The 9,805-nt window shown below is 40.5% G+C and overlaps 1 protein-coding gene across 1 annotated transcript in view; it reads right to left on the bottom strand.

Annotated features, from left to right (window-relative positions):
* Positions 1-41: 41 nt before the first annotated feature.
* unc5db (unc-5 netrin receptor Db) overlaps positions 42-9,805 on the bottom strand; it is a gene marked incomplete at both ends in the record, with an annotated part of 282,435 nt that continues 272,671 nt past the window's right edge. The window contains 3 exons of the mRNA XM_079251728.1: positions 42-288; positions 3,983-4,161; positions 9,084-9,248. Of these exons, the coding sequence (XP_079107854.1) occupies positions 42-288; positions 3,983-4,161; positions 9,084-9,248 (591 nt within the window). The remainder of the gene's footprint in view (positions 289-3,982; positions 4,162-9,083; positions 9,249-9,805) is intronic.

Here is a 9,805-nt window from a genome sequence, read left to right as displayed (position 1 = left end):
TGGCTGCGTGTCGAGACACATGCACGCCTCGGTCTGCACTCTCAGCCTGTGTATTCAGGAGCCGAGTCCTCGTCCTTCTCTGTTCCACACAGACCGTCTGCATGTATGTGATTGATGGCCGGCTCTGCTTCATCCTGCTCCTTTGGGGAGCTTTTGGAGTGGATCTTGCCAATCTCCTCCAGGGCGCTGGCTAGGGAGTCGAGATCAGCAGAGTCCTGGTGGCGAGCCTCCCACAGGCTCAGTATGACAGCAGAGGGACTCCGCTGCTTTGCAAAGAAGCCCAGGTTTCTGTGGAGGAGCACAGCATGAGTGTTGGTTCATTATTATATCTGTCTGTCATTCAGCTTAGAAACCAAATTAGTTTGGATGTTTCCACACAGAGAACAGTCAAGTCATTTTCAAACCTCTTTTGGTTTTAAAGAACCAGTTAAAAGGAACAATCCAGTATAAAACCCAAACTGGCTCTGTAGGCAAACCTGTAGATTAATGCACATATGCATGTTTAGTTTAAGGACATTATTTTAACTGGATGAGGGTTGTGTGGAAAAAATACAAACATTGAAAAAGGAACAAACTAAAAATAAAAAATAAAAATAAATAAGTGAATCAAATAATAGAAAATAATGAACCTATACTCTAACTGGTGCTTCTTAATGGTTTTTGGACAAAAATGAATCTGTGCAGCCAGCAGGAGTTAAAATCAGCCTGTGATACACTTGTGCAACTCGCCAGAAGGATCAAGTCAGTGTTGATTCTGTAATTTTTTATAACAACTAAGAAGATACAAAAAGAGTATTCTCTCCATCATCAGACATGGTCACTGTGGAAAATCAATAAATATGAGAATATCAGTGGATTCCACATGCAGAACAGAAAGACAATAGATCCAATTATCTGTACAACAACAGCTTATTGCAAGACACCACTGAGTAATTTGAGCAGATGTTCCAGGGCAGTTGTGCCAATTAATAATCTTTCTTTTTTTTCCCTTTTTCCCAACAGGAAAAAATAAAAGCAACACTGTATATATTTACAAGCTTAAAGCTGTGCATTTGATGAGGTGTGATGGCACAGTTATTATGTGTGTATGTAGATTGTTGGAGCTGTTGCTGCCATGCAGTGTTAACCTCCCAGAACAAATTTCATTTGGCTTTACAGCACCATGTTAAACACTAGCAGCAGGGAAACCAGCACACGGCCCATTTTGGCCCCACATCATGGCTGATTTATGAAAAGCACCCAAGAGGATGTTATTAGAGGAAGTGAGGAAAAAAACAAGACAAAGGGACAGAAGAATAGATAAGACAAGAGTCTACCTGGGAGTGACTTTTACTGGCAGGACAGAGCTCAGAGAAGAGAACGGATGCAAGATGGATGCCGAATTCGCTGCTGTTAGGATGCTCCACAGGGAGAAAATCAGCCTAAGTTTAATAGTGTGTGGCTTTGTGGCTTTATGTTGTTCAGCCATGGTGGCAAAAGGTGCAAACCAACTTTGTTCTTAGTTTATATAAACATAGATTTAAATTTTTAATATTTAAAATGGTCTGAAAACAGCAGTTCTCTGTGTTCCAAAGTTCTCATTTTCAGTCTTGTGCCTCAGGACATTCAGAGGAATGTTTTCTGTTAAACCACATAACACTCACCTATACATCCTTTAGGCAAAAAAAGCCTCCTAACTCAGGAGCTGAACTGGGATTGAGCTGACAAATAACAGGGAACTTAACAGCTAACCAAAGACCCGACACATGAGCTGACAGATGCTTTGAGACCTTTAGTTAGTTGGCCAAAGCCTCGTCAGAAATGGTTAGCATAAAAAAGAAAAAAAGAAAAAGGTTTGCATTGAAGGGTGGCTGTCATAAAGCCATTCTTAACTATTTAAGTCTAACAAATAAGGAGCAGAAAATTATATTTTTCTTTGCCTGAAGTCGTTATTTGATCTGTTATAAAAAAAACACAAAAACAAAACAAAAAAACAAACAAAAAAAACCCAAAAAAAAACAAAACAAAAACAACAAGAAGCAACCAAACAAAAGAAAAAATCATTTGCAAAAATGTACCGTTATGTACCATGTCATATGTCAAGATCACTGTAATACACAATGTATCCACCAGGGGGCAGATAAGTTTCAGTTTGTATAAATGAGATTTATGGTTTATACGTTTTTACCATAAAATGTTGTGGTAGGTTTCACAAACTGCATCAAATATGACTAATAAAGGGTTAATGAATGGAAATGGAGAGAAAGGCTGAACTACACCAACTGATTAAAGAACTGGACTGAAAATCTGTGTCATGGAGTTGGCTCTCCACAACCCAGACCTCATTAATGAAGTAGTGTAGGATGGTCTTTACAGACATCTGAAGTACAGCCAACTTCTTAAAGAGATTGGAAAGTCTTTCAAAAAGCCTGGAAAAAAAAGCATTTTTGAAGCCAACGTAAAGAAGTGACAGGAAACTTTGTGTAAGAGGGTTCAGAATGTGTTTCACCCCTTAAAGGCAAATTTGCATCACATCACTTCTGGCCTTTTTAAATTTCATATCTTTATATTCAGTTATTCTATTTTCTTTTATTATGTTTTTATATTGATACAATATTTACTCATTATTCATCTTTATCTATTTATCATTATTAAATGATTCTGTATTAGATTACACTTAATATTGCAGCAGCCTTTTTCTTTATGTTAATTCCTTCCTGACTTTTTCCACCTCTAATTTGGTTGGTATTAAGGGGTTAAAAAAAGCTACTCTGACCACATATTGAATATCGAACTTCTTAGAATTAGACAAACTTTGTTTTTGCCTGATACAATATCTTTTTATTCTTGTAATAACACGTTTTGATGTATTCTTGGATCTAATTATTCATAAATTACAGTTGCTGTTTGCAATAAAATACTTGATAATTACATGTAAAGTAAAGAAGGTCATATTCTATGAAAACTTTAACATCCAAAGTAAATATTAACTTCAAAATCTTGTAAAACTATGGATCTTGGAAAATCAGCTTCCATCTGTCTACCTTTATACATGAACCGACCTTAATTGTTGAGGAGTAAACACCAACATCTGCTTTTATGTAGCGCTGAATCAAAGAGTGTGACCTTTTGAGGCAATTAAAATCCTAATCAAGAATAAATTAACACCACAACTCACAAGTAATTGCAGGCAAACAAAGTTTGCCCAGATTTCTTTGTCAGGTTCTGCTAAAGTGAGAGGAAAGGGAGCCCGTTGCCATGCCAATGAGGTACAATGCCCTCCTGTGTCACCGAGCAGTGGGTCCAGCTGGGGGCAGTGCTTCCCTGCAGCTGCTCTCCAATGAGAGCAACGACAAGCAGCGTGAAAGGCTGCCGAAAATGGTCACATCAGGCTCAGTTCAGAGCCGCCTGACTCGGAGAGGAGAGCTTATCTGGATAATTTGGAGTCCCAAAGGACTTTCAGTCACCGGTGTTTCATGAATCAAGCACTTAAAAGGAAATTACAGGTGCCACAAGCAAGAGCGGAGAAGAAAACGGCGTGTCTGAGTGAATTCTAGTGAGGCATCTCATCATAAATGCATATTCTGATAGGAGAGTGATCAGGTAATGAGCTATTATTATAGACAGACATCGCTGGCTGAAATGAGATGCCTTTGATATCACAGCCTTTATTTTTAAAAAGGAAATAGGATATTAGGGCCAGAACAAACCCATGGGGTATTTGATGTTCCACGGCGTCTGGCAGACCACACAGTCTCTTAGCTTGTTGTCAAGTTAAATAATCAATCCTGGCTCCTGCTGCTGGGAGACGATGAGGAAAAGCTGCAACACTCAGGTCATCAACACTCGCAGAAGGGTTTCATTCTCATTACCGCATGTTCACACTTACATACAAGTAACTTTTATTCACTCTTTACAACTAACACACAACAAGCCGCCCTGAAATGTCAATTTGCCTGGTTGGAACCTGTCTTCGGCCCCCAAGAGGAACATGTAAACTCACCGATCTAAGTGGAGTTTCTGGGCTAAGAGTTGCCAGTCCTTGCCCTTGGCGTTGGCAGTGTCGAAGGTTGCACAGATCCTCTGGCGGATGGACAGGGGGATTTTGAAGGCCTTGGGCCCCGTTTGGGATGTGATGGTGCAGTCTGTCTGCATAAAAAATGGAACCGACTCCTTTTCAACCTGACAGAACAGAAACAGGAAGGCAGAACGCAGTCAGAACAGTGTCAGTGGAGACTTCCAAATGCAGGTTTTTGCTTGTTTTAACCTGCTTAGGGAGGCAAACAAATAGGATTTACTGGGTCAGGACACCTGTGCTCTGAGATGTAAAGCACTGAGATGACGCTGGGGTGATTTAGTAGCAGTCAGTGTTTTTTTAAAATGTCTGCCAATCCACCCTGAGAAACAAATTTTAAAAAGCATCATTTAAGCCCTCAGATCGAAGATTTAAGGTGGCTTATCAGCGTATGCGACATTTTCACGCTGATTTCTGCAGCTGTGCATGCAGACAGTTAAACTCCTGAATAGAAAATGTGAAACTTTGCAGAAAAGATGTGACAAACAGATGGTGGCAGCAGCAGTGCATACCATTGTCTTCTTGGAGGAGGTAGAAGAGGGAAAGCCACAACGACAAACAGAACAACAACAATGCTTTTCTTAGTCGTCAGCAACTCTTAAAAGCAGCATGACTTCTGTTTGTTCCGTGAGAAAGCCAAACTTTCTCTGGCTGTAATCTATAAACCATGAGCTAAAAATGGCTGGAAGCCACGGCAGATACAGGAATAGCACCCGTTTCTCTTTTCTTTCCTTTTGCTGGTGTGTTTATCAGCAGCAGGAGAGTCACCTGCTTGGCTTTAATTGTTAATGGTGCTCTGATGGACTCCGTCAGAGGCAACGACGGACTGCTGGAATGAATGACGCCTGAAGCTGCATTCGCTGGAGCCACGGCGTGACATCCGTCGTTCCGGCTGAGTGCTGAATGATTTGGTTGAACAGAAGGATAACGTGACCGCTCCCTGTATGCTGATGCTGTAAAACACAACTGCCTCCCAGTAGCATTAACCTGCCAATCAGCTACGCTCAGTGGAAGTACAGGAGATAACCAGGACCACGTAAATTCCCACGCTGATTCCGAGTCGAGCTTCTGATTATGATACACCGTTTTCCCATTTGATTCTGTTTCAATTTTGCCGAAGAAAAGAAAAATCAGGGTGGGAAAAGCACATCAGGGCTGAACAGGTCTAGTGTCTTAGTGAGGAAACTTTAGCTTCAACCTTGTAGCTGATTTATAAAAAACAGATCTGAAATGATCTTTTAAACATCCTTACAGTAGAAATGAGAATCAAAAACATTTTCATTCTCGGGTTCAAAGCCAATAAAGTTGACCTTTTGTAATTCAGTAGAAGAAGCTGTGCTAACTGGTTTGTCAAGTGTCCAGGATGAGAGAAGAAAGCAGCGCTTGACCAAGCCTTGGAAGGGTATACTGGTATGATGGGTTTCATGTACTCCAAGCCCGGCTGAGGAGAAGCCATGAAGTCAGGAGTGGTATCTTACTCAGTGCAGAGGTCGGTCACACATTAACTGATGCTAATATGGAACAGTTGCTGCTTTTAATAAAGAAAAAAAAAACTACAACCTTTTGATTTCACATCAGAGCATCAAGAAAGTATTTTATTTGATCTTACTTCATGTTAAGTGAGCAACAACTAGTAAGGAGGGCTTACTGACAATTCAGTCACATTCTCTTGTACCATTCTGAGTGAATTTGCTACCTAGATGTTGCGAGCAGAAAACAGACCTTGTCATGCTGCATTAGCAGTTAAAAACACAACATGGTTAAGCTACGTGACAGTACTTACTGTTAGGTTTGTGTTGTGTTATGAAGTTCTGGTTTATGTTAAGCACCATGTGGGGAGGATGGGATCTCCTCCCCTTTTCAGCTTAAATACAGGTTGTGTTCTGTGGCTGTTGTTTGTGCTGTTCTTTGCAGTATTTAGAAGGGAATTATGGCAGCAATTCTGGAAATAGCAGAAAAACATTTATAGAAGACAACAGACTGATCTAATGTGCATGTACAGTAACGATAATTTACACACTGAATTATCCTGTTGGTGATATGAAAGGTAACGTAGTACCATGTGTTGTACAGAGTTTATAGCAGGCACGTGCTATCAGCTCCAGGGTTAGGTAGACAGTTGCAAACTGGGCAAGACACACAAGTGATCATTTAAATGTGTAGGCACAATCAAGATCATTAGACATGGGTGAGAAAATCAAATCGAAAAATCCAATATCGGGATTTTTTGCGACAATTTTTTAAAATAAAATTTTTTGTTTAAAAAAAAAGAAATTACTCTTTTTTTCAAATAAATAAGAATAATCCATTATAAAGTTTTTGTCATTTTTATTGTTTTTATTGATCTTTTTACTTGTCTTCTTGGGCAGTACAGCAGCAGAATGATGGTCTGGCGACTGGGTTGTTTTTTCTAACTTCAAATCAAGAAAAATGATGAGCAAAAAAAAAGTGTTTACTTGTTTCTTTTGTTTTTAATCTACAAAAATCAGCAATATTGAAGAATTGTAAGAATTGCAATTTAAAACAAATCGGCACTCAAAAAATTGGAATCAAATTGAATCGGGACGAAAGCATATCGTCACAGCCCTATTAGACACCATTAAAAACTAGCTAAATTGTTTAAAAGCAACCCCAGGCTATTTAACTTTGTATGTCATGACAGACATTTTTATTTTCCAAAAGAAAGATGTTGAACATTGTTTAAGCCTCTCTAGCAGGGTCATCCCTCCGGAGAGAACATCAGTGAAGTTGGAGGCGGCCTTTTGACATATATGATTTTATATAGGGGAATGGATTGTGCATGAGCAGACACACCGTTGCAATGATATGTTGGGAAAAGGCAGCGCAGGATTGGACCTATGGCCTCGAACGTACAGTGCAGGGTTGAGTTGTGCAGCTTCTATGTTTGGCCAGTAGGAGGTGCTGTTCAGTCTTTTTTATTTAAAAAAATTTTTTTTTTTATTGAGCTATGAAAAGCACTGAATTGATGGGTACTACAGGCTATGGGAAATCGTCATCTGAAAGATTATATTAAATACTAAAAATAATTATAAAAGGACGAGAAAATTATATAAACTCATTATAAAATGGAATAATTTAATTTATTTCTTTCTGCCTTGGGTAGGCACTGTCTACCCTGCCAACCCTGACTTCACACCACTTTGGTGGTCAGATGACACAACACTTAAACCTTGTTTAAAACTAGTTCAATTGCAAAAGGTGAATCTTAATAGTGCTATAAAAGACAAAACTGTGAAGAAACCAATCCTGAAAAGACAAAACTGGAAATAGTGAACTGTGAATAATTTCAATATATAATGTTGTTTTAAGTATAACTGTATAATTTATGCATTTTTGTTCTCCCAAGGTCCAAGTTGATAACTGAGTGCACAGGAGGAAAAAAAAAAAAATCACATATATGTAAAAATTACTATCTGGATCTTTGGATCTGCACAGGTTTGTGCCAGTACCAGCATCAGTACCAGTATCAGTACCAGTACCAGTATCAGTACCAGTACCAGTACCAGTACCATTACCAGTCATACGAGCAGATGTCTGGAAAAGCCAGAGGGTTCAACCTGAAATCTCTACTACAACAGAAAGCCTCACAGTGTCAGAGCTTCCTCATCAATCATATACGCTATGTAAATCATTTCTTTATTTAAATATATATATCCCGCTGAATGAATCTCCATGGTAACTGATGTGTTTCTGCTTTTGTGAAACAGACAATCAAGGACAATTTCAACCAGCAGAAGCAGTAAATTCAGTTTTTATTTATGTTTCACGAAACATCCACAACTGGAAAAAAGGGAGACACTAATTACCAATCATCCCTGGGAATATCTGGGATATTAAATCTGAGGACTGCTGGTTCAGACTGGACACAGCTGGTCACTCATCATTCATATGTGATGTGGAAAGTTTAGATCAAGGCTTCTTGATTTAGTTGAAGTGAAAACATCAACTATTTTAGTTTCATCAGAAGCATCTCAGTAATATCTTCATTGTTCAGGTGAGTTAAAAGGTGAAAACAACTTAAAACCACACTGGATATCCTGAAGCTGCTTCGTACGGGCTCCTGTCTGCGAGCGCTGATGAGAAGACGATGAGGAGACATTGTCCATGATGCTTTCTGCAGTTTTCATTCATTTCAAGTGTGACTAAGGCTCTATTAATCCCATCAGTCCGCTCAGTCCTTTTCTTCCATCTGGGTTTAATCAAACCCGACTGCATAATAAGCAGCACCAGCTGTTGATCTTAATGCTCCCACCTCTGAAAATCTGCATCCGCGTGGTGGACAGAGATGGAAATCTCATGTCAGCTGTCTTGTTTGGTGTGAAATTGAGCTGAAACAGGACAGAATGTGATGAAGGGCCAGTGCTTCTATAAAACAGCGACACTGTGAGACAACATGCGGGCCTCCAGGTGTGCTGATGATTTGAACTGTGCATGTGGCCCCTATAAACGCTTCCATTTCTTCTTATGATCCTACAGTAATCATCAAGAAGCAGTTTCATCAAACCAGAACAGCAAAATGTAAATAATATTTCTCCTGTGTGTGACCATGTGTTTTATTACTGTTAGTGGCCTTGATGGAGGACGGCGTGTTTGTGACCGGGCTCTGCGTCTTAACAACCGCTGCCAAGGTGCTCTTGAGGATTTTTAACTCCTCACTGCTCCACTGGAGCAGCTCAGGACATGAGGGAAGACTCCCTACCAGGTGGAGGTGCATGCAAATGCCTCTCCCTGCAGAAACAAAGGTTGCAGAGCGGAGAGTAAACAGGAGAACAGCAGAGTCTCCGTAGTTGTTTTTTTTTTTTTTTTTGCCACGTTTAACATAAATCTGCTCCGAGGGGGAAAAACAGGAGGGTCCTCCTCGGTCTATTAATACACAGTGCAAGCTCAGGAGAGCTGGCCCTGCTGTCGGTGGACATACTCCTGGAAGGTTACATAAAGGTTGAGTGAAAACACACACACACACACACACACACACACACACACACAGTCTGCAGCCGCAGAGCCTCACCTCAGTCACAGCTGTGTAGACCTGCAGAATCTGCTCGTGTCCTTTGACCTGGCGCACGCTGATCTTGCAGGAGAGCTGAGCGGTGGCGGGGCTGTATCTCTCCAGAGAGAAGGCACAGTGCAGGGGCTGCTGGTTGCTGCACCACACTTGGGGGAAGGAGAATTCCTGGGGTGGCAGAAAAAAAACCCAAAAAACAAATGTAATAATAAACAGGACATCACAGTACACATCCATGTTAACTGAGCTCTAAATGAGATGATTCAGCTCCCTGTTTTAACTGTCACATGCAAAACCACTTCAAATCTGCAGGATAAGAGAGAAAAGTCAGCTTTGAAGTCTGCATGATTCCAGGCTTTGATATATCAATGCGTGGCATTATGCGTTAAGGAGATAAAGAAGAAGTTCTGATCCAGTTTACTGTAACCTGAACCCATGGGCAGAACAATGAAGGGAGCAGCAAGGCTCTGCCAGCGATATATGCAGGGGAATAAGGGGGATGAATTACTTTTGATGTATAATTAATTTCTGAAGAACGGGCAGATCTGTTGGGAAATATCCAGGACCTCTGTTGGACTCCGTCTCAGCCTATCTGCATGTTAAAAGTGACCTGTAAACGATTCCACGGGAAAACCGGTATGCTTTTTGTGAGGCTTAACTAACCGTTGCAACTGGCCGGTGCAGCTCATGGCAACAGAGTCAAGAGGCAACGAGAGAGGGGGAGG

The sequence above is a fragment of the Telmatherina bonti genome (genome assembly GCF_933228915.1).
Source record: "Telmatherina bonti genome assembly, chromosome: 13".
Lineage (NCBI taxonomy): Eukaryota > Metazoa > Chordata > Actinopteri > Atheriniformes > Telmatherinidae > Telmatherina > Telmatherina bonti.
Note: the sequence above shows the minus strand (reverse complement) of the source record. Positions and strands in the feature narration are given on the sequence as shown.